This window comes from Rattus norvegicus, chromosome 15 (assembly GCF_036323735.1).
Source record: "Rattus norvegicus strain BN/NHsdMcwi chromosome 15, GRCr8, whole genome shotgun sequence".
Lineage (NCBI taxonomy): Eukaryota > Metazoa > Chordata > Mammalia > Rodentia > Muridae > Rattus > Rattus norvegicus.
In genome coordinates, this window is record NC_086033.1 from 57,034,939 (window position 1) to 57,059,429 (window position 24,491).

The 24,491-nt window shown below is 37.5% G+C and overlaps 1 protein-coding gene across 5 annotated transcripts in view; it reads left to right on the forward strand.

The window, feature by feature from the left end:
* Zc3h13 (zinc finger CCCH type containing 13) overlaps positions 1 to 24,491 on the forward strand; it is a 64,516-nt gene that overhangs the window by 18,253 nt on the left and 21,772 nt on the right. For all 5 annotated transcript variants that reach the window (XM_063274280.1, XM_063274281.1, XM_006252316.5 and 2 more), the window contains 5 exons: positions 7,080 to 7,188; positions 11,343 to 11,482; positions 12,178 to 12,332; positions 18,464 to 18,661; positions 24,086 to 24,393. In XM_063274280.1, coding sequence (XP_063130350.1) covers positions 7,080 to 7,188; positions 11,343 to 11,482; positions 12,178 to 12,332; positions 18,464 to 18,661; positions 24,086 to 24,393 — 910 coding nt within the window. The remainder of the gene's footprint in view (positions 1 to 7,079; positions 7,189 to 11,342; positions 11,483 to 12,177; positions 12,333 to 18,463; positions 18,662 to 24,085; positions 24,394 to 24,491) is intronic.

Here is a 24,491-nt window from a genome sequence, read left to right on the forward strand (position 1 = left end):
TGTTTTGTTGCTTTCCTAGCTATCTTTGGGTTCCTGTATCTGGCAGGTTGGACATGCCCCAATGGAGAGCTGGGCTGTAGAGCTTCACATGGAGGCAGTGGTCACTGAGGGTGGGCCTTTGGGTTCATCCCTGCTTCCTGTCTGGTCTCTGCTTCCTGATCTGTTTAGCTTGCTGTTCCTTCTTAATCACTGTGGGCTGTACCCCCAAACTATGGGCCCAAATAAACTTCTCCAGTGTTTAGTTTTTAACTAGTCTTTGTCATAGAAATGAGAGAATAACTAATGCATAGGTTATTGAAAAGTTCAATTTTTTTGTAGTTCTCAGGATATGCTTTGGGATTTATCTGCTAAATCTGGCCATTAGGAATTGAACTAGTTACTGTATTTTTAAGCAACCAAATTAATAAATACATGGATTTATATTTTAGGATTTATTTATATATTAGGATTTCTTTTTAATTTTGTAAACACAAAATATGTGATTTCAAAACCGTATTTTTACATTAAAAAGTCTGGTGTTCATCTTTTGATGGCTCTAACTTGTTCCTCATAGACCACATTCATTTTTCCTTCTGTATATATGTGTACTTGTGTATGATGCATATGTTGATAGACATCTATAATTTGTATATAAATTTTTTATACATAAAAGATGACCTTATATTTCCCTTGACTTTTTAAACTTTTTTTTTTAAAAACAGGTGATCATTCCATAACAATATATTGAGAGACTTTTCAGACTTTGTGGTAGTTAATGTGGTGTTTCATTGTTTACCGATGCCATGCATTTTTCAACCAGTCTTGTGCATGAGGATTTAGGTATTTCAGTGTTGCTCCTGCTGTAGGGCTGTGGTGAATGTAGGGCTGTGTACTTGATACATACATACATACTTACATATATACATATTACATATAAAGTGTGTCTTAGAGCAAGCATATCTCAAGAGACAGGACTGCTGTGCCAGAGTGTCCTGACCACGGCCAAGCAGTCTCCTGCTGTTGTTGGTGTGTGTTGTGGTTGTTCGTTTTCCTTTGCTTTTCTGGTATGTTTTGCCATAATTGTTTTTCCAGCAAGATAGGGGAGTTGATGGTATGTAGTTTAGTTTTCATTTATATTTCTCTTATGAAGTGTAAGTATTCATATGAATCTTAAGTGTGATCTTTCTCTGAACTCTAATATCTCTTCTGTCATCCCTATCCCTTGTTGATTTCGTCTCTATTTTCCAGTCTCCACATTTTAAGGATAACAGTTAGCTATGACTTATCTGAAAGTGCTGGTGACCAGAGTGTTTTAAATTTTAGATTTCCCCCCCACATTTTAGGATATTTGCTTATACATAGTGAGTTGCCTGGGGGATGGCAAACCTATCTCAATGTGAGATTTATTTGTATTTCATACACTGTGTTCATGGAGCCTGAGGGTGATTCTACTGGGTTTTGTGCCCCTGTCCTTTCACATGAGGACGGCTGTAGATTCCCATCGGGCCTGTGCTGCTGCTCAGGTGCTCAGGTTGAAGAGTTCGGAATCTGGAGTTTTGAACTAGAGATGCCAAAGTATAATTCATTTCTCTTTTCAAAAAAGTTTCTTTCTTAATTTCTGTCTTAAGCTTTTTGTCTTAGCATCCCACAATGTAATAATCTCTTTCCTCCCTCAGTTTGATTTTGGTAAATGTTTTATCATAGCAAAAGAAAGCTAACTAGAATGGCATATTAGTATAGAAAAGATGGTAGATTAGTGAAAGTGAAAATCATGAAATATAAATCTGATAAATATGAGATGTCTCTGGCTCTTGGTCTGATACAAAAGGTATCGAAGGGATTTAGTAATGATGTTCAAATATCTAAAGAGTTATTAGCACGTGGAAGAAATATTAAGTTTGTTTTGTATAGTTCCAGAGACTAGAACTAGTCCTAGTCAATAGAGTCTGGAGTGATAACAATTAATAACAAATTTCCTGATATTTAGAGCTTTCTAGAAATGGGAGCAGAAGGATATACAATCAAAGCTGCTACTGGAAACCTTGGGAGCTAATTTTTTCCCTGTTAAATTTTCTTATGAAGGTCTTCTAAATATAAATTGTTATTATTCAGTTCCTTTTATGATTGAAATTATATTCCTTACAAAGATAACATTTTATTTGGCTACTTATTATCCACTTATAATATCTGTTTTCAGTTAGCCTCAACACTTTTAGTTTAGATTCCTTGTAATGCCTCCTTACTATGTAAGATAAGACTTGTAATGAATATAATCTGTCTCACAAGTAGATGTTCAAGAAAAGAAACTATAACTAAAATAATTTAAAACTCCTTAAACATTGGATTTCTGAAGTAGAAGAAACCTAAAACATTTTACCAAGCTAGGCACAGACTTATTAGGCATCACAGCTTGGTCTTATTTGAAATGATCCAGTTGTAAATTTCACTTAGTTGATAAATTCTTAGGCTTTGATATAAAAATATTGGCATTTGATCATAGTGTTGATCATAGGCAGCATTGTTCCTTAATATGCTTTGAAATTTTTAATAATGTTATTCTTTGAGAATTTCATGTAATACATTTTGATCATGTTCCCCCCTCAACTCCCAGACTTAGCCTGCCCGACCTGACCTCCTGACCCTCTCCTCCCTACCTGACCTCCTGACCTACTCACGCAACCTCAGGAGTGCTTGTTCTTATTTCCTTTCCCCCTAGTCTTAAAACCCGCACATTTTATGTTGGGTGCAGAGCTTACCCTGGAGCGTTGCTGACGTATCAGGATTGCACCAGTAAAGAGAACCGACTTGCTCTTTCCCAGCAGCATGCTCACCTCCCCACTCCACGATGGGGTTCTGTCTGGACCGAGCTTGTGCAGGACTTGTGAATGCTGTTGGAACTGTTGTGAAGTCATACGTACAATTAGCTGTCCTTCTGTGTCCTGAAAACACTGTCCCATTGAATCCGTCCATCACTTCTGACTCTTAGAGTTATTACCCTGTTGTTTAGGTCCCTGAACTGAGGAGCCTTCTGGGGAAAGTGGGGAGGATACACAGATGACCCATTTAGAGCAGAGCACTTAGAAATCTCTTATTTTCTGTGCTTAGACCAACTGTGGGTGTCTGCAATTGCCATATACTTTAAAAAGAAGTTTCTCTGTGAAATTTAGAAATGCACAGACCTGTGGGGATAGCAATAAGTCATTGATCCATTTAGCAGAATAGCAGTAGTAGGCTCTCCCTAGGGCCTATGACCTATTTACTTGCAGGTGCTTGGCCCCATTGATGGTGCCAGCTATGGTTCCCATCTTGTGGAGTGAGCCAGAAGTCCAATCTGAAAATTAGTTGGTTACTCCCTTAGCAGTCCTGTCAGTATTGCACTAGTCGGTATATCTTGCTAGGCCCATCACTGTAGCCCATGGGGTTCACAGCTAGGTGAGATTGATCATTTTTTCCTCCAGTAACTTGCATAGCATCTTCTAGCACTATGAAAGCTAGTCCTTGATGATGCTTTCAGTTTAGTGGCAGCTAGATTTCTTTACCTTCTTTGACTTAGGTATTATGCAGTATCTTTAGCAGAAGAATATATATTATCAGGTTCTGCTCAGAGTAACCAGTAACAATGGCAATACCTTTCATACTTTTAAAAACTGTAAGTAATCTAGTCGTAAGTGTTTAGCCTAAACTACTGTGGTTGCATATCAGTATTCCAATATGAATGTATTTTAGGATGACTAACTTAAGAATGCACAATAAAGTAAGAAGGTTGTGCTTCTAATTAGTATGTTTGAGATTAAAAGATGTCAAGCCATTCTATTGAGAGAATCCGGGAAGCTGAAGGAAGACCATGCTGCTCATGTGATAAACGACTGATGTGCTTAACACAGTATAGGCTGATAAGTAGAGAAAATGGGGAAATGGGTATTCTTTTTGTATTAGATAGGGTTACTGTTGCTGTGATGAAGCATCATTACTAAAGGCAACTTGGGGAGGAGAGGGTTAATATGGCTGACATATGAGTCACAGTCCATTAAGGGAGGCCAAGGCAGGATCTCAAACTGGGCAGGAACATGGAGGCAGGGGCTGATGCAAAGGCCATGGAGGGGTGCTGCTTGTTTCTTTCCCCTGGCTTGTTCAACCTGCTTTCTTACAGAACAAAGAACCACCAGAGATGACCCCACCCACAGTGAGCTGGGCCCTCCCTCATCACTCACTAGTAAGGAAAATGCCCTACAGGCTTGCTTGCAGCCGGAGCTTATGGAGGCTTTCTCTATTGAGGCTTCCTCCTCTCAGATGACTCTAACTTCTTTCTGTCAGTTGACATAAAGCTAGCCTACACACTTGTAATGAGCTGAAGCTTTTTAAGTATTATCCCGATAGTTTCCTAGTTATGATTTGAAGTGGGTTGGTTAGACATAATCTTCTATCTTGAAGTCCTCCTATGTGTTGAAGCCTGAGTGCATAGTGTATGACAGATAATAGAAATTTTATGTGATCTCTGAGCAGAGTCAGAGTTGCATTGAAAAAATATGTACAACTCAAAATTAGGCAGTTTTACACCTATAGGTGTGAACTGTTTGTATAACAGAACTGTACTGATTATCGCATTTCTAGTTCAGAATGGGGTCTAAATAGTCCGTCATATATAGATACAGACCAGCTTGTGTATTTTACTGTGCCAGTGCTGCTACTCTGAAACCCTTGTTAGTTATGTTAGTGGCTGGGTTTTATATGGTACTTTAGAAAGCTGGTTGTTACAGTCAGTATTTTGGAGGTGATTTCTTGTAAAAATATTTTCAGAATGGGTAGGTGGTGTATATTCTTGTGGGTTTAATTCATACAGCGGGGAATGTTTCTCCAAAATGTCATGGTCAAATAATACAATGGAACCATCACATCTTACACATGCATAAAAGAAGTAGTGCTTCTGACATACAGTGCAAAAAAAAAAAAAGAATTAAAAGAAAGGGGAACCACATGAATTAAAATTTAAGTACTTGTCACATACATTAAGACAGCTAATTTTAGTTCAGTCAAAATCAGAACTGCATTAAAAAATTTAATGTAGTGCAATCAAACCCAAAAACTTAATTTGTGATCATAAGTGTCCTACTACATAAACAAATGATTATAGCAAGAACAAAAAGTTCAAATCACACAGTACAAAAAAATCTGTAAATAAATATTAACTACAGTACAAGAGAAATATTAAATTATACAATTCCGTCAAACTGTAAACAGTATATTGAAATGAGGTCCATAAAGTAAGGGGGTTCCTGTTTTGCTGCATGACGCTGAACTTTTAGAAATCTGAAAAATGCCATGTTCCCTGTCTTCACAGGCTATGGGTTTTAGAGTTTCTTTCGGATGTAAGCCATCAAATAGGAAAGCAGAAGTTGCCTTGGATATAGGACAGTTCTTCATTGGTGTTAGGCAGCCTGCAAACTTTAAGCTACAGTAATTGTTTTCCTTTTCTTCTGATTGCCAGCTGATACTCATTTCTTTATTTCTTGATCTTTTGTAAATTTTCCGTGACAGATTTCATTCTTAAATAGTCTGTTGTCAACCTGTATTGCTAGCAAGCAAAGACATAATGTAATTTTGGAAATGATGTTTATAATTTATAACTATATGTAGAATTTAAAGAGAGTCTTTAAAAAGAAAACTTTAAAGAAAAATTAATTTGTTTCAGGCAACTGAGTTTTGTTTTTTTTTTTGTTTTTTTTAATCTTTATTAACTTGAATATTTCTTATTTACATTTCGATCGTTATTCCCCTTCCTGGTTTCCCCGCCAACATCCCCCTAGCCCCTCCCCCCCTTCTAAATGGTGTTCCCATCCTCCCCCCATTACCGCCCTCCCCCCAACAATCACGTTCACTGGGGGTTCAGTCTTGGCAGGACCAAGGGCTTCCCCTTCCACTGGTGCTCTTACTAGGCTATTCATTGCTACCTATGAGGTCAGAGTCCAGGGTCAGTCCATGTATACTCTTTAGGTAGTGGCTTAGTCCCTGGAAGCTCTGGTTGCTTGGCATTGTTGTTCATATGGGGTCTCGAGCCCCCTTCAAGCTTTCCAGTCCTTTCTCTGATTCCTTCAACGGGGGTCCTGTTCTCAGTTCAGTGGTTTGCTGCTGGCATTCGCCTCTGTATTTGCTGTATTCTGGCTGTGTCTCTCAGGAGAGATCTACATCCGGTTCCTGTCAGCCTGCACTTCTTTGCTTCATCCATCTTATCTAATTGGGTGGCTGTATATGTATGGGCCACATGTGGGGCAGGCTCTGAATGGGTGTTCCTTCCAGGCAACTGAGTTTTATGACTGAAAGTACTCAGAAGTTCGAGCACTTAATCTGACATTCATAGTTAGTATTAGATTATGACTAAAAGTGGTAAGTTCACTGTGAGGGGCTTTGATTATTTTCTCACTAGTAAAATATGGTTTGGAATCTTATAGAACAGAGTATTCAGTTGAATTACTGGATTACTTTATAAATTGAATTACTATTTTCCATTTTGGAAGGTAGGTTACTATTAAGCTTGGAGTAACATCTAAACCCTAGTGTTTTGTAGTATTTAGCCTCAGTATTAAAGATTAATATACTAATTGTGTGAAATAACATTTGTTTATCCAAGTCTTTTCTTTAATTTTTATAAAATTATTAAAATGAATTTGAATGCATCATTTGGCATATAGGCAAATAGCTATTACTTTAGGGCCTAAGTTTCATTTTTAGAAACTTAGTGGTTTAGTGTTTTAAAGTTGGATTTTATGTCTGGTTACTTAGCTAATCTTCCTATTTTATTTAGTCATTTCAAACTGGTATTTACCAGTGGCTTTTCACATGGAAGCTTAGTGTGGAGTAGAACATCAAAGGACTGGGTTTCTTTGCATTTTTTAAAATATCTGAGCCACTTACATTTACTATGTTACTGTTCATTAGTAAGTAAATACTTTCCTGTGGCTGCACTAGAACTTGCAGGTAAATGACACAAGTCCTCCTCCCTCAGAAGCAAAGCTGAGTGAAATGGAAATGCTATGTATGCAATAATGACCTCATGCGTCTTAACCATATAGTAATCTGAATGTGTGTATATATATACTTTTTAGAAAGAATCTTCAAGAGGGAGACATAGAGACAAGGAAGACATAAAAATTGTTAAAGAGAGAACTCCAGAAAGCGAAGAAGAAAACGTAGAATGGGAAACCAACAGAGATGGTGAGTTTAAAAATCCTTGCTCAGCTAATAGAATCTTAATTATTCACTGGCCTATTAGAGTTTGAGATACCTTTTAACTGTGATCTTCACACTGCTTTAGCATGTCCTCTTGATTATAACTGAATTGTCACAAATGGGTACATGGTAGTGTTTCAGCTTCCTTATTCTTTTCTCTTCTACTTCCAGAACTTTATTATTAATATTTTGGGATTTTTCATCCATTTGTAAACATTTAAGTTTCTCAATACTAAGTTTTAAAAATGTAAATATAATTTAATACATCAAATAATTAAAATGAGATTGTTAAAGTTATTTTAAAGAAATGGTTGGCTTTATGTTTTCAGAAAGAGTTGAAGTTACATAATACTTTGAGTCCTGAAATTTATTTATGAATTAATCGTAAGCAAAATTCCTATATTTTCTTAGAAGCATTTTAATAGACTGGCAGCACTGGAAGCGACTTCCTCAGTAAATACTGATTTTCTAGTCTTGAAGTGATGATTAGGGTCCAATTAGGTGACAATTTGTTTATGAAAATTAGAAAAATCATCTTTGACTCATTGTCTTGCCAGGTAAGCACCATAAAACTCTCTTTTCTCCACCTCTTTGGTACTCTGGTGAGGGAGCAGTCTTAACTACGGAGTCAACACATGTTGAATACATTTTAATATGATTTATACCTTCATCTAAGAGTTTTTACCTTTAAGAATTTCAGTACCTTTTCAATGTAAGCTAAATACAGACCAGCGCTATGATATGTACACTGTTGCCTATTACTGTAAATAAATTTGCATCAGAGCACAGCCCCCTGCCCTTTTAAGTTACAGTGGCTGAGTAGAGTCCTGGAACAAGGACCAAGAACTTGCAAGACTTAGTACTTGTGACTGGATTTCAGAATGCTGTCTGAGGATATAGCGAGACTAGCATGGAAAAGTACTCGAATCACCATTCCAAGACTGGAAAACCAGTACTTACTGAGGGAGTGGCTGCCAGTCTGTTACAATGTTTCTAAGAAAATATAGGAATTTTGCTTATGATTAATTTATTAACATTTTATATTTCTAATTTAAATTAGTAGAAAGAGTATAATAACCTATTATAGTTGACTAGTTAATATATTGAAGGATTTATTTCTTTTATTCTATATGAAGTCTTTTTATTACTATATAAAGTCAATATATTCAATTGAATTTGAAACCTGATTTCTTTCTCATCAATTTAGTACATTTATTATATGCTGTCTTTTATACCTTTGGTTATCCTATGTGTGTCTGCAGTATGTGTGTGGGGGTATTTAATGAAAATAACCCATAGGCTTATATTTGAATGTTTGGTCCTCAGTTGCTAGAATTAATTGGGAAAGATTAGGAAGTTTGGCTTTGTTGGAGGAAATGTGCCACTAGGAGCAGGCTTTAAGGTTTCAAAAGCCAGTGCCATTCCCAGTGTCTCTCTGTCTCTCTGTCTCTGTCTCTCTCTCTCTCTTTCTGCCTCTTGCTTATAGATAAGATGGCCTGCCCTGTTGCCATGTTCCCTCCCCCATGATTGTTATCTTCTTTTTCCTTCTTCTTTCCTGATTCTTCCCTTAGTTTTTCATCATGGTGAACAAAATAAAAAATATTATGACATATCATTACAGGAGAGGAACATACATGAAGTACTTTGGTAATCTTGGAAGGAGATTCATTATCCTAAAATAAAGTATAAAATACCAAAGTCACAAAAGATTTGAATATAAATCTTATATTTATAACTATAAATATAGTTTATTTATAAACTTAAATAACTAAATGAAAAAAGTAAAGGCAGAAGTTGTACCAGAAGAAAATGCTTGACACATGTAAGCATTAGTAAAAATACTATATAAACACATAATGAACTATCACAAATATTTGAGAAGGTAGTCCTATTTAAAAACTCATGACATTTTAAATAAGTAATGCCTAAGAGCTAGAAATAGCTAGTATGTGTTCAACTTTACTGCAGAGAAAAGCTCATTAAAACAGAGACAGAATTGCCTACATACTGAAGTTTTTAAGTGGTGGTTTGTATTGGTAAGGTTGTCTGGGTTCATAGTAAAATCAGAGGCTCTATTTTGATTCTAGCAAACCTAGTTTGATAAAGGTGATAGAGGAATAGTTGTACTTCTGAATCAAGGCAGTTACTATTGCAGCCCCGTGTATAGCAGCAAGACCTGACATCCCTCAGGAGGTTGGCCATGTAAGCTGTGGTGTGCTTACCTGATGAAATGCTTAGCAGATACCAAAGTGAAGAGGCTGAGCTGTGTGTGTAACATGGAGAGGCCTTGTGCATATGGCGGTGTTTGTAATTTTGTTGGGGGGGGGGGTTGTTTGTTTCTTTGTCTTGATATAGAATCTTATGTCGTTCAGCCTGACTTCAAATTCATAACCTTTCTGCCTCAGCCTTCCCAGTGCTTGGGTGACAGATGTGAACCAGTGTTGTCTGGCAGTCCGTTGTTTAAATGAGAATTTTACATATGCAGCACTAAGCTGTCTGCAGTGTTGATACTGTGAGACTGGCCATTGAGGACAGCAGAACTGCATACTTTTCTTTATATTCAGACTTGCTTATGCCTTTAAGTGAGAATGTATCATAAAGACAAAAGAAAATACCAAATCTTTAGTCTTTAATCCTTATTTATATTCTTGAAGACCTATTTTGAGGTAATAGGTAAGAACAAGGTTGCTCTATTAAAGAGCGTGAATACCTGTATTAGTAAATTATTTTATAGGATAGATATCTACCTTCTACCACTAGACCCTTACCTATGCCATACCAAACAATGCAGCAATTAAAAATGCCCCACAGCACATGTAGAAGGCATATTTATATCATTTATGTCCTTTTGTTTATGTTAATTGCTTTGTTAATGTACTTATCTGCTCTTCTGTTAATTAATAAAGATATATTTAAATGTCACCCTTTCTTTACTGTGATGGCATCTGTTTTTTGTTACATAGCTTAACTTCTTTCTACTGTAAAATATACCATTGCCAACTTGTATTTTTCCAGTTACTTGGAGTCATACTCCATACATACGATGTATAATCAGTTGCTCAAGTAATGGACGTAGTTAATCAGCCCTACCACAGGCCCCAGGCTAGGATGGACAGTCAGTGTTGTAATGCATTTGAACTGGGCACAACAGTCATATCTATTTTCTTGTGTTTATAGAGTAATCAAGTGGGACTATGTTTGTTTGTTGTTTTTTTTTTTAAGTTCTTCATTTTATTTATTTACCTCTAGGTGACAAATGGTCTAAAGTGCTTAAGGGTATAGAGAAAGCACATCGGCTTGTGGCCAAGCCAAATTTGGTCAAGGGTTAGGCTGCAATTTAAAAATGGATTCCTTGTTTCTTGGGTGAGGGGTTGAGTGCCATTAGCTACGGAGAATGACTGTATCCTGCGATCAAAGATCTCTTTCCCTCCCCCTCGTCCCCTCTGTGTGTGTGTGTGTGTGTGTGTGTGTGTGTGTGTGTGTGTGTGTTTCTGTCTGTCTGTCTTTGTTTCTTTCTCTCGTAAAACAAAACGAAAAAACAGCCCTCATACCCTTTTCATCAGAAAAGACTGGATGTGGATATGAAAGATGACATCAGATTCATTGAATGAGTGGTTGGTTCTGAGCTAAAGAGATAATTTAAGTCACCTGAAAGCTGGACCTTCTTAAAAATTAGCACTCATTAGTGTTCAATTTAGTTGACTTTCCTTTTAGATACTAATCACTTGTCTCACAATAAAAAGGACAGACTTGGAGAACTAATGGTCCAAATATCTGATGGTCTAAGGCAAGGATACTGAAGTCCTTGGTGTCCTAAGTGTGGAGCTGAATGCTTTAACTGTGACTTTTGTTTTGTTTTTTAACCTTTTTAAAGAGCTATGGCCACATGCAAACCAAATACTTTACCACTGCTATATTCCAGCTTGAATTAACCTATTAGAAATCTTTAGTAACAAAACCCAAGCACGTGATAACCCTAAGTCACTTTCAGAAAATATAGAAACCTTAATATTATATAGAAATATTATTCTAATGAAAGACTACATTGTTGAAATTTCTATAAAAATTAGCTGGAAAGTCTAATTCTCTATATGTAATTATAATAGTGTCTAAAAATAATGAAATTTGTATTTTTAAAGATTCTGACAATGGAGATATTAATTACGATTATGTTCATGAGTTATCATTGGAAATGAAGCGTCAGAAAATACAGAGAGAATTAATGAAGTTGGAACAAGAAAACATGGATAAAAGAGAAGAAATTATTATTCAAAAGGAGGTATGTGTATTGAAGTGAATGTGATATTAACACAGACCTGGTTGTTGATGACAGAAATCAACTCCATGCTGTATCTTAGTTCATTCTAGGACAGTGATAAATTGATCAGCTTCCCACATATCAGCTGTACCATAAAAGATTAATTATTTAATCTTTACATGACTTGAAAGTCAAAAATGTTTTTGCTGTTGAACCAAATTGACAACACTCCATTGTCTGTACCCATCAACCTGATACCAAGCGAGTTCTGCACATGTCAGGCCCATGATATTTCTAGATTTCTCTGTCCAGTTTTCTAACATATAGAAATAGAATTTATTTGGAAATAATTTCTGATTTTCCTGAGGAAGTTTTGAAAAATCTTAATGTTACTTTCTTGGTATCTGTATTTGTTAGGGCAATTTAGTTAGCGTGTAAGTTAAAAGCATGGGCTCTGGAGTTGGGCTCAGGACAATTGGTGGGATGGTTCTGGCTTTTAATTTTTTTTTTTTCTTGGTTCTTTTTTTCGGAGCTGGGGACTGAACCCAGGGCCTTGCACTTCCTAGGCAAGCGCTCTACCACTGAGCTAAATCCCCAACCCCCTGGCTTTTAATTTTTAACTCCGTTCAATGCCCTTTCTCCACCTCAATGTTTTAGGGAGCATGCTTGTTTTTGTTCCACGAGTTCTGAATTGACTTACTAAGTTACTTTGATAGGTTTCCCCAGAAGTGGTGAGATCAAAGTTGTCTCCATCACCTCTGAGAAAGTCGAGTAAATCTCCAAAGCGGAAGTCCAGCCCCAAGGCATCTTCAGCTGGCAAGAAAGAGCGGAAGGCTGCTGTGGTGGCTTCCCCGCTGCTGGACCAGCAGAGGTCAGTAGGATAATCTCAGCACCAGAGAGAGAATGGCGTTTCTCTGGTGTTTCTAACAGAACTGTGTAATGGCCTTTCTGTGGTGTTTCTAACAGAACTGTGTAACTTGATTCTACTACAGTTGGTTTACCCCTCTTCTTCCTAGAGATAAAGTTATAAACACAATGAAGCAAATATCTATGTCACATCCACTCACTGGACTTTCTAACTCTGGGATTTTGTGTAGTATGCAAGCCTACATGCTTTTATACTTTAGTCAATATGTATCATTTTTACAAAGTACTGTTTCAGTGTATCGAGTCAGAGCATAAATATATCCCACAACTTTCTTTGTTTGCATTGCCCTTTTTCTTAACATTTTTAAATGTTTAATATGTACACTATGTATTTGTATTTCTGTTGACATTTTGGTTTTCAGTTTTGAGCATTATAAATTAAATACAAGGAGTACTTCACTTATTTCTTTGTTTATCTGTCAAGAGGTTAGCTATTTTAAAGTCTTCACACACCAGTGTACTTATTGAATAGAATTATAGCAGTCAGCTAAAGAAACAAAAATAGGAATAATGAAATGTAATTACATTAAGGACTAAGAACAAGACGGGAGGTGTGTAAATATCCTTCTACACTCTAAGTTCAAATTAAGGTACATATACTAATTTCATTTTTATTTTTCTTAAGTAAAACAGTACCCTAATGTTGATTACTTGGCAACTCTAGTTTAGTAAGCCCACAGTAAAGCTCATGTTAGTTACTTCTGGTTTCACACCGTAACCCAGACTCATTGCATTATTTACTATGTAATGTGCCCACCTCTGAACAGACACACACACTTTCACTCACTGATCCTCTGTGTAGATACTGTAAGAGACATCTTCAAAGATTAGTCTAATTAATGTTATGCTGTGAAGTCTTTTTTCTTCTCAAATGAAACTCAAATTCCCCAAGAATGACATTTATGCTTTGACCTTTTCTTTCTTGTTAACATTTTTATCTAATTCTGTCCTGTCTGCTTAGATGTGTATTCAATCTTGCAAGCTTCAGCTTAAATTCTAAATTTTCTGTTATGTTTCTCCATTTTTTTCTTTGTATAAATTCCTTTTCATCTTAATTGCCATTTACCTTATATTTCAGCTGTGGCATATGTGTTTTATAACCTTTATTAAACTTAAGCTTCCTGAAAACTGAGCTCTTGATCATTTTTCTGTCTTCCCACAGCTCCTACAGTGAGAGCTCTATGGCGTCTCTCTGCTCTGGGTTTAGTGGTGTGAGGGGTGTGAAAGAGGCCAACCCCTAGATTGCTGCGAGCTGTGCTGACTCGTTCCTCTTCTTCTTGCCTAACTACTAGTTATACAGCTTGCCCTAAGTTCATCCATTTATCCGACAAATTATGTCGCCCAAATAGCCTTTATTTCCTTACCTTTATGTTTATTGTCTTTGAATGTAGTCTCTTCATAGAATTTTTTTTTTTTTTTGGTTCTTTTTTTCGGAGCTGGGGACCGAACCCAGGGCCCTGTGCTTCCTAGGCAAGCGCTCTACCACTGAGCTAAATCCCCAACCCCAGAAATTTTTAAATAACTATTTAAAGGATTTATTTAAATCAATTTTATATACTCTTTACTATTTGTTATTAGCTTATCCTTTAATCTGTTGACTTGAATTTTATCACATTGCTTTAATTGCTGTATTTTCTGTATTCCAGTATGTTGCTGACCTTAAGATGTACCTATAAAATATAGAGCAGGAGGGCATTTAAAACAGTGCAGTATAGAAGTACAAGGGAAACACCGCATTTTATGTATATAAGTGAGACAGTCTTATGTAGCTCAGGCTCGTCTCTAAAGCTTCCTTGACCTGAAATTAAGTATTAAATCTACTACTTCCCTAGTGTTGGGATCACAGGTATATGTGCCAGCACACCCAAGCAAGCAGTACTTACTTTTAATATTTATTATTACTGTATATATATCATATAACATTTATCATCATCATAATCATCATCATCCTCATCCTCATCATCATCATCATCACCACCACCACACATTACCACAGCAAACCACAAATGTAGGTAGGTTTCAGAGCAACTTTTGACTTCTAGTAGTCATGTGTCTCCTTCCATCACATGGATCAAACTCAGGTTATCAGGCTTGTGCAGCATTGTATTGAATCTGTCACACACACACACACACACACACACACACACAGAGAGAGAGAGAGAGAGAGAGCGTGCGTGCGTGCGTGCGTGTGTGTGTGTGTGTGTGTGTGTGTGGTGTTGGCAGTTCATGGAGGGCCTTGAGCATGTTGGGTAGTCATTGTATCACTGAGCTACATCTATAACCTGAAGGTGACCTACCTTAATTTCATTACTGAGTCATGGTATAAATTGTTGGAAGACATATTAAATTCAAGGATGGGAATTTCTGTCAAAATTGAATAGACTGTTTCATCCAATGCCAGTCAATCAACAAAATGACAGATGCACAGACTGTGTGATCGTTCTGGGCTAGCATAATGGAAAGATGTAATTACTGGCAAATTAAGTCATACTTTGATACTCATCTAAGGTCTGGTATGATATTATCTGGAGTCATGTAATTACCATCACAAACACATTCTGTTTTGACCTTTTGCTCTTTTAACCCAGGCAAAGCTTTCTGTATAGATGTTTTTATAAAAAAGAAATATGAAATATTTTTAGAGTTGTTCAGAAATAGTTACAGAATGATATAAAAATGATAAAAGTGGACAGTGGTCTGTGTTCCCTGAGTGGGAAGTATATTGAGGTCGTGTTGCTAAAAGAATAACCAATAGACTTCACAGTGGTAAAAGATCTTACTGATCTCAGTCCCTTTCATTAGAAAACAATGCAATAGGATAGAATCTTGTTTTCCAACTCTGTTTTAAAGGCATATGAAGAAATTCCAACTTCATTACTTTTTAAACTTGAGAGTTTCATTTATGAATGCACTGTATTTGTATAATTTCTCCCTCTTCTTTCTCCAGCTCCTATGCTCTCCCTTGTCCCTTAAGTGTATGACTCTTCAGTAGTTAGTTTATGCACACATGCACGTTGGCGTTGCTCTTGCTTGAGTAAGTGTTTAGGATGTTTCTGATTATGGCAGTGGTAATAGATAAATACTGAGATGTTGGTGATTTAACACAGCTGCAGTTTCTCATCACATAGAATCAAAATGGATGTTTCTGGGCTGGGGCGATGGCTTAGTCACTGAAGTATTGTTCTGTAAGCATGAAGACTTGGGTTTGATCTCATATAAGCAAAGCCCACATAAACAGACAAGCCTGGTGCGGTGCACTTGTGATCCCTCACTATAGAGACAGAGACAGGAGGGATCCCTGGAGCTTACTGTCCAACTACTCTTGCCCTATTGGTGAACTACTGGAGGTGGGCAGCCTTGACAGGGATGGCACATGAGCCTCCTCTCTAGCCTCTACACACATGAGCAGACACGCACCTTCAGACAGTGTTGACTTTCCATAGGCTTTGGAAGAAATTGAGAGGATGATGGCGTGCTTAAGGGTATAACTGGGCACTGCACCTATTTAGCTCTCCAGTGTACGTCAGGCAGCCTGGGTGGAGATCAGGAGCCATCCAGAGAGTGAACTGTAGAGTGTGGCTCAGCGCTGGGCCAGAAGGAAGTCAGTGAGTACCATCCCTACCTTGTGGAGTAATGGGAAAGTACACTTCTGTTACGGATCCCTCCATATTTTCATCTTTAAAGTCTTAGCACAAATGACAAATACTGTTTCTCTTTAAAGTGGGCAAATGTTTAGAAATAGAAACATTTTTTACCATTTTGTACACAAAGGGTTTCTGTAACCTCACATAATGTATTGATGTTTGTGGCTACTCTGGTTGTTGGTAGAAGGCAAGGATTTATTCATCAGACTTTAAGAATCTTTTAACTTGTGTAAGCAGCTGTTTCTATCTACACTAATAACAGGGATATGGACCAAGAAAGCTCAATTTTCTAAAGGCTAACCACGAGTCAAATGCTTTTAATCTTTTAAAAATCTTAGCGGCAATTCTGAGGACTGTGCTACCGATTTTAGTCATATATCCAGTGACTCTTGGGAATGCAGAACTCAGGGTCCTATAAAACAAGCTCCAGTGAGACCACACCAAAAGTATAAAACCCAGGGCACCTTAGACCCTAAGACAACACTGGACACTGAGAGTACGTGCTGTATTCACGAGTGGCCACGTAGTAAACAGGAATAAGTTTAGATACTAAATTGGTAAAGTTAGCACATTCATAAGAATGTTGCATTGACAGGTTTGACTTAAAATTGAAAAATAGCTATGTAAAGACAATTTGGGAGAAAAGGTTTTCATGAACACTGAAATTGTTAAATATGAAATTAGTAAAATGGTTGTGATTTAAAAGTACTCAACTTGACAAATTTGAAATAATGGTAGAAGGGTATTTCTACCATATGGAAATGACAGGAATTTGAGATGATGAGATATTTGAGTGATGAAATAAAACACACAACTGTTCATGTTCAACAGCTCATTGGTTGCTGGCAGGTGTTGAAAAAGATAAAAGTACTTGAGTTTTGTAAAAATAAGTAAATAATTAAATTCTGAGAAATAATGTAAGTATGGAGACAGAAAAGCCAGATCACCCTAATAGAAAAAGTAATGTTGACTCTTGTCTTCCTTATCTAAAGCACTAAATGCTTTGAAATAAAAGTTGCTGATGGGGCTTTAGGGATAAGAGTGTTACCATGAGCTTGCTGTCCTGTTAAGCTTTGGGTCAGCTATAATGCCATGTCAGCCAGGTTTAAATATGTAAGGGATTAAGGTCACATAAAACTAAAGCGTCAAATGATAATCTGTACCTCAAAACCACTTACAAGGTATTGCATACTTAGCCATGAAAGGCAAAATTCCAGAATATTAAGAGGCCATCTGTGTGATCTCGGAGTTGGAAATGATTTTTAAATGAGATTCGAAGATTTAGAAAGATGTTTAGTACAAGTGCCGGGGAAGCCAATTTTAGTTGATGTTATTAATTGTACCTTCTTTATTGTGAGCAAAACTGGTGACTGCCAAATTGATTTAAAAATTTAGAGCATCTATTTCAAGCAGGCCCACACAGTGATTTTTTTATAACATGATGCCCTAAGTTGGTTTTTGTTCTAGGCAACCGTCTGCACTTTATCTGTGTACATTCTGAGTGAACACTGAAGGTACTGCCGTGTATGTGCGGGAGTGCTGGTTTGCAGCATCAGGATAACTGCGACCACTTTCGTGTGGCTGCCAGTGTCGATTCTCTCATGTTCTTGAGGTTGCTTGCTGTAATTCCATTTGTCTCTTTCTTTTCTGCACCACAGAGTGTGGCTAATTAACCATTACCAAGTTAGATGTTTGCTTTCTTTCACGTTTTCTTCTAGGAATTTTAAACTTTGGGTTGTATGTTTCTGTCTTTAATTCGGTTTGAATTAATTTCTGAATATGATAAAAGATAAAAGTTCGACTTCGTTTCTGTACATGGATATCTAATTTTAAAGGTAGATATACAAAGGAATCGAAGTAGACTACTGCAGTGTGTTAAGATCTTGAAACATTTATGTTGATTTAGTAATTTTTCCTTTTGTAATTGGTTTCTTATAGAGAGAGTGCTTTGAGACAGGGTCTTGTTCTGCTCATGACTGACCTAGAATTCCGTGAAGCACACACAGACTGGCCTTGAATTCACTGCAGTCTTTCCTCACCCACACAAGTGCTGAGATGACAGGCATCCATCTATTCTATGTGAACTAAAAAAAAAAAAAAAGAAAGAAAAGAAAAGAAAGGAAGAAAGCAATTTTAGTATTTGTTCTTATGATGTTATGTCTTTTCCTGAAACTGTTCCACTGCCCCTAACTCCTTAGAAACTACTCTTTAGAATAACATAACTAATAAGCATTGTTTTTAAAAGGAAACTAAGTTAGTTTTTCGTTCCTTCTTGTATTTTTTCCTGGATATTGGTTATTAGTATATGGTGTTGTAAAAGGACACATAATTAAAAATAATTGTTGCAGCCTTTTAAAAAGCACTTTAAAATCATCCACATGGGGCTCCAGAAATATTGAAACTTCTAACCTATAGCTTTATGTGCCTTCAGAAATTCAAAAAGCAACCAAAGTAAAAAGAAAGGGCCACGCACTCCTAGTCCACCTCCTCCTATACTAGAAGATATCATTCTGGGAAAAAAATACAAAGAAAAGTATAAAGTGAAAGACAAGATAGAAGAAAAACCAAGAGATGGAAAGGACAGAGGACGGGATTTTGAAAGGCAAAGAGAAAAACGAGACAAACCAAGGTAAGTAGAAGTGTTTGGTCAGTATTTATATGAAGTCAGGATTCCTGACTGTGTAGAAGCTGTGGGACATAGGTGGGTGGCTTTTTAAATCGTATTACTGTTCTCAACTGTGTGTATTACATTTAATAGTTCCCACAGTGAGTTTGGAGTTATACATTAACTTCAAATTATTTTTGTGTATTTAAATGAAAGTTAAAGATGATAACCGTATTAGATGTTTAGCATTGCATGGATGGACAGCAGTGTGGGACAGATATTCAGAATGGCATCTTATATGTTTGAAACGGCATTCATCACACCGTAACCTCCCACACACCATTCTGATTATGTTTCTGTGAATTTAATGACTTCAGATTCATTAAAAATAGAATCATGCAATCTTTGACTGGAATATTTCATTTATTTTAATGTCCAGAGAACTCATCCCTATTATAACATCTGGCAGAATTTTCTTCTTCATAAGACTGAGTGATATTTCATATGGTACAAATCATACTTTATTTATCCATCCTTCCATGGAGAGTGTTTGGTTTGCTTTCACCTTTGGGTTGTTTTTAAATAGTACTATTATAACCGTGGGCCTAGAAATACTTGAGGAAGTCACTGCCAAGTCCCTACATAACCTTTTCCATTGTTTTGAGGGTTATACTGGTTTGGTGTGTGCATTTGAAAGGCCATGTCAAGAATTAGTTTGCCGTCACATTTGTTGAAGTGACTGGTTGTCCCCCTTTGATTGATTCTGACATCTCTGTGGGAGGTCATCTGAGCATGTGTTTTGGAATTACTTCTGAGCACTTAACCATTGGACTACATGCCTTTGTGTGTTCCCATGTACAAGTGCATGCACATGAGACAACTCTCAAATTCATTAGGAAGGCCACTATGAATTTGACAATGCTTTGCTCTTTAAATATATCTCTGTACTACATTTTCATTCACTATGAATATGACAGTGCTGTGCTCTTTAAATATATCTCTGTACTACATTTTCAATTCCGAAAGAGCGAAACCTACAACTTCAATCCTTTGAAAGTTGTTTTGGCTGTTTGAGCTCTCCAAGGTTTCCATATAAATTTTAGGATGAATTTTTTTTTCTTGTAAGAATAAAAGATATTGGAATTTTGAATGCCATTGGTTGTAGATTGCTTTCATTAGCATAGGCAGCTTAATAACTCTAATCCATAAACACAGATGTCTCCTACCTGTTTCTGGTGGTGTCGTTTCTTTCAGTAGTCTTTTGCCACCTTGCTTAGATTCATCCTAAGTATATATTTGGATGCACTGTAATGTGTTTCCTGATTTCATTGTAGTATGCAGAGACACAGCTGATGTTTCCTGTTATTTCTCCTACAGCTTTATTGAACTCACTCATTCTAAGAGGATTTTGTTTTGTTTTTGTAGAATCAAGGTTTCCTACATACAAGATATTTTACTCTTTTCTTTTCCATTTGATGACATTTGTCTTTTTGACTTAATTGCTGTGGCTAAAATTTTACATACTTATGGCTGTCTTATAGAGGAAGCTTCAGTCTTTCTCTGTAAAGTGATATATTAACTGTGAGCTTTTCATAAATGGCTTATTGGTTATCATCATTTGAGACAGGGTCAAATCATGTAACTCTTGCTGGCTTGGAACTTGCTATGTAGACCTGGGTGGCCTTAAACTCTGCCTCCTGAATGCTGGGATTCAAGGCATATGCTACTATGCCCAGCTCTACTGGGGACTAGTAAATGGTTTTAAATTTGTCAGATGTTTTTGTGCATTAGCATCCTTGTGTGATTGTTTCTTTATATTAGTTCCTGTAGTATATTGTATTAGTCATTTTTCAAAGTATTAACCACTCTTGCTTTCCAGGAATAAATGCATGTAGTCATGGTGTATGTACATTTAACATGCTGTTCCAATCACTTTGCTAGTACTTCGTTGAAGATTTTTGTATCTGTATTCATTATCTCCTTGCTTTATAAGATTTGTAAAATATAGATTTGATAAGAGCCAGATTCATTCTTGGTCAGTTTTCAGATTCTTTAAGTTTAATGCTTCCCTTGAAAAAGTATGGTTCCTTACAGAGATCTGTCTCTTCTCCTTTCTCTCTCCCCCTCCCTCCTCAAACACTTAGAATTGGTAAAGATTTTAAGGAAATAGGAAGATGGCTTGGCAGGTAAGAACATTTGGTCTGCAGGCATGAGAACCTGAGTTCTCAAGTGCCAACAAAAGGAGAGATAGCTGTACATGTCTGCAACCTCACCATTGTAGGGGGAGACAGATGGGTCCTGAGAGCTCACTGGCAGCCAGCCTCAGACGCAGTGACTCTTCACTCATTGATGGCCTTCTCAAGGCAGGAAGGCAGTGATTGATAGAGGAAGTTACTCCACATCTTGCTCTGGCCTCCTCATGCATCCCCTCCCAAAAGAAGGACTTTAATACAGACTTTAATATAGGAACTCAAGGGAAGTCACAGCAAAGGGTACAATACTCATTTTCCACGACAGACGTGAGGTTCTCAAAGAGAGTGGCCAGTCTTTCTTGTTGAGTTTTAGTGCAATCAAGATATTGACATTGCAGGAACAGGACAGACATTTTACTTGGCTCTGCTTCTATATAAGATACTAAGCTAGTTTTGTTCTCTAATATTTTTTCAGCTGTTAAATATGTATAATACACTTCACTGGGTTCAAGTCAGGATTAAATGAAGGAGTACTCCTTAAAACTAAACTAAAATATTCAAAAAATACAAGCATTTCATTTTTCTGCCAGGATGCCAGAAACTTGGGATTCTGCTCTCGTATTGGATGGATTCTTATCTCCTCTTCTCAGTGAAAATGCTTATGACATTTTACTGTATTCTAGAGCGAGACACCTTTATTGTTTAGTGCACACCTTTTATATAAACAATGCACATAAGGATTAGGCTGTCAGCCATAGCTGCTACTTCCTGTCTTGATTGTGGTCTTTTTGTTTTCATGATTCTTGATCATTGGATGTTGCTGCTGCTGCTGCCGCTTCTTCCTTTTTGGGGGGCAGGGTAGGGTTGGGTGAGGGGAGAGACTGGATCTCTATTATATAGCTCTGGCTGGCCTGGAACTCACAGGGATCTACTTGTCTCTGCCTCCCAAGTGCTGGGATTAAAGACGTGGATTACCATGCCTAACTGGTCATTGATTTTTAAAGTAGTAGCAGAGAGAAAAATGTAAGGATCGTAAAATCTGCATTTTTATGGTTTAAAAGGGTATATGAGAAGAAAATATGGCTAAAATGATAAAGTCATTATTTGGAGAGAGATTAGTGTTCTGTCTTGAACTGTAGTTTTCCTTCCATGATATAGATAGCAAGATCTGATCGATAGAAATGGTCTATAATCCTTTAAAGATAGTGTAGATTAATTAATACTGTGGATTTTTTGTGTGTATGTTCTTTGAGCCAGTTATCAAAGAATATTATAGATACCCTTGAACCAGTCTTTTTCTTCTTTAAATTTTTTTTATTTTTCTCTCATTACATTCTAGCCTTAGTTTTCCTTCTCTCTCCCTACCATACCTCTCTCCTAGATCCAATCCTTTTCCATTTCTCTAAAAACAACAAAATTTAAAAAAGGCAGGCCTCTCGGCAGTACCCACCAAAGATGGTGTAACGAGTCACAGGAAGACACAGCACAGACCCTCATGTCGGGGCTGGATGAGGCAACGCAGCAGTGCAGGCTAGAGTCGGACAGAGAGACCCAGCCCACTCCCAGCCCACTGTCGGGGGGGGCCCACAGGAACACAGGGCTCTACAACCATAGGGATATACAGAAGTCCATTCAGGGTGTGTGTTGGCCGCGTCAGTCTTCAGTTGATTCTGCGGCTGTGCTCTCATGGTGTCCTTGACTCCTGGATCCTAAAGCCCTTTCTGTCCCTCTTTGGCAGGGGTTCCCGGCTCCACCCAGTGCTTGGGCACCGTGGGTCTCTGCATCCCACTGGTTGCCAGATGACACCCTCTGATGGCAGTTGGGTTAAGCACCAGTCTATGAGGATAGCAGAATATAATTTAAAATATATTGGAATAACTCTAACCAAGCACGTGAAGGACTGTCTTTTGACAGGAACTTCAACTCTTTAGTTTAAATTAAAAAATGAAAAACTTGAATCAGTTTATTGCATGATAGGCCTGTCTTAAATGATAGCACTTCTGCTGGCCTTTCAGATTCTTCAGTCTTTAGATGGAAGACTTGACGGTGACAGAAATGATATTGTAGGTCCAGGCCAAGCCAGTCATTGTTTTCATGGACGAACCATAGTAACAGATGCCACGGCTCATCTCTTCATCTTGGAAGGAGCAAGTGTACTTGGCATGCTGGCTAATTTCAATTTTCTTCCCCATTTTTCAGAGGGAGGCACCATAGCAGGTCCCATATTTCCCAATGATTCTCAGTTCATTTAGCTATGTCACTAGAACCTAAGCCCAAGCCTAGAGAAAACCGTTTGAATCAATTTTAACTGTAACCCAGAAAGAAACTTAAAACCATAGTTCAGGGGCAATCATTTTTCAGTTTTTGATTTTTAAGTTTATTTTTTATATAATTACATTATTTCTCCCTTCCATTTTCTCTCTAGAAACCTTCTTTTGTGTGTGTGTGTGTGTGTGTGTGTGTGTGTGTGTGTGTGTGTGTATGTGTGTGTGCGCGCGCGTTCGTTCCTAACTATGTAGTATATATAACTAGGTACTATAACTTTTTTAGACTGTATAATGTTACTTGTATATATATTTTCAGGACTGACCATTTGGTATTAGATGACCAATTGATGTCCTTAGGGAACACTATTTCTCCTGCTTTGTTACTTGCCTATAGTTCTTTGTCTAGGTTTCAGGCCTCATGAGCTCAACCCTGTCCATGTTAGCATGTCTCTTGGTGTCTTCCTTGTTCAGATGATGTATAGACAGTCATGTTGGTGAGAATTTATAGATGTAGCTTCTGACGTTTCTAGGAGATACAAGCTCACAGCACACTGCCTGACCTGCAAGCTCTTACGACCTTTCCACTCCCTCTTCTGCACTGAGCCCTGAGCCCTGAGGCAGAAGTCCTGGTGTGGATGTATCAGCTGGCCTGAGCTCCACACTTTGATTGGTTGTGGTCTTCTGTACAGTCCCTTGTACTTGTGGGTATCTAAGAACACATGTTTATGATGCGGTTCAGGATTATGCTGGTTCGGTAAAGTTATAGGTGATCTCTAAGATCTGTTCTAGAACTTTTGTTTGCACTTGAAAATCAGTTACATCTTTAAAAGACAATATGCCTTTGTAATTTTACAGCACTGTGAATTAAAATGTATCTTGAGTTATTTCTTATACTTCCGGTTTTAACTTTATATCCCATCTCGTTTATGCATTTTCCTTAGCTGGAAGTGAAAACTCTTGAACAAGTTTCTTATTGTTTTTACTCATAGGTCTTCCTCCCCGGGACAGCACCATTCTCCTCTGTCTTCTAGACATCACTCGTCGTCCTCACAGTCAGGGTCATCTATTCAGAGACATTCTCCCTCTCCTCGCCGGAAAAGAACTCCTTCCCCATCCTACCAGAGGACTTTAACTCCATCTTTACGACGTTCTGCATCTCCTTATCCAACCCATTGTCTGTCTTCTCCTCAGAGAAAGCAAAGTCCTCCAAGACATCGCTCTCCAATGAGAGAGAAAGGGAGGCATGATCATGAACGGACTTCACAGTCACATGATCGGCGTCATGAAAGGAGGGAAGGTAAACTCTGTATTTGTGCTTTTTCTTTTTCAAAGAGTTCTTATACTTTACTTAAAAATCGTCCATCCACATCTATCATCATGTAAGGACTAGAAGAG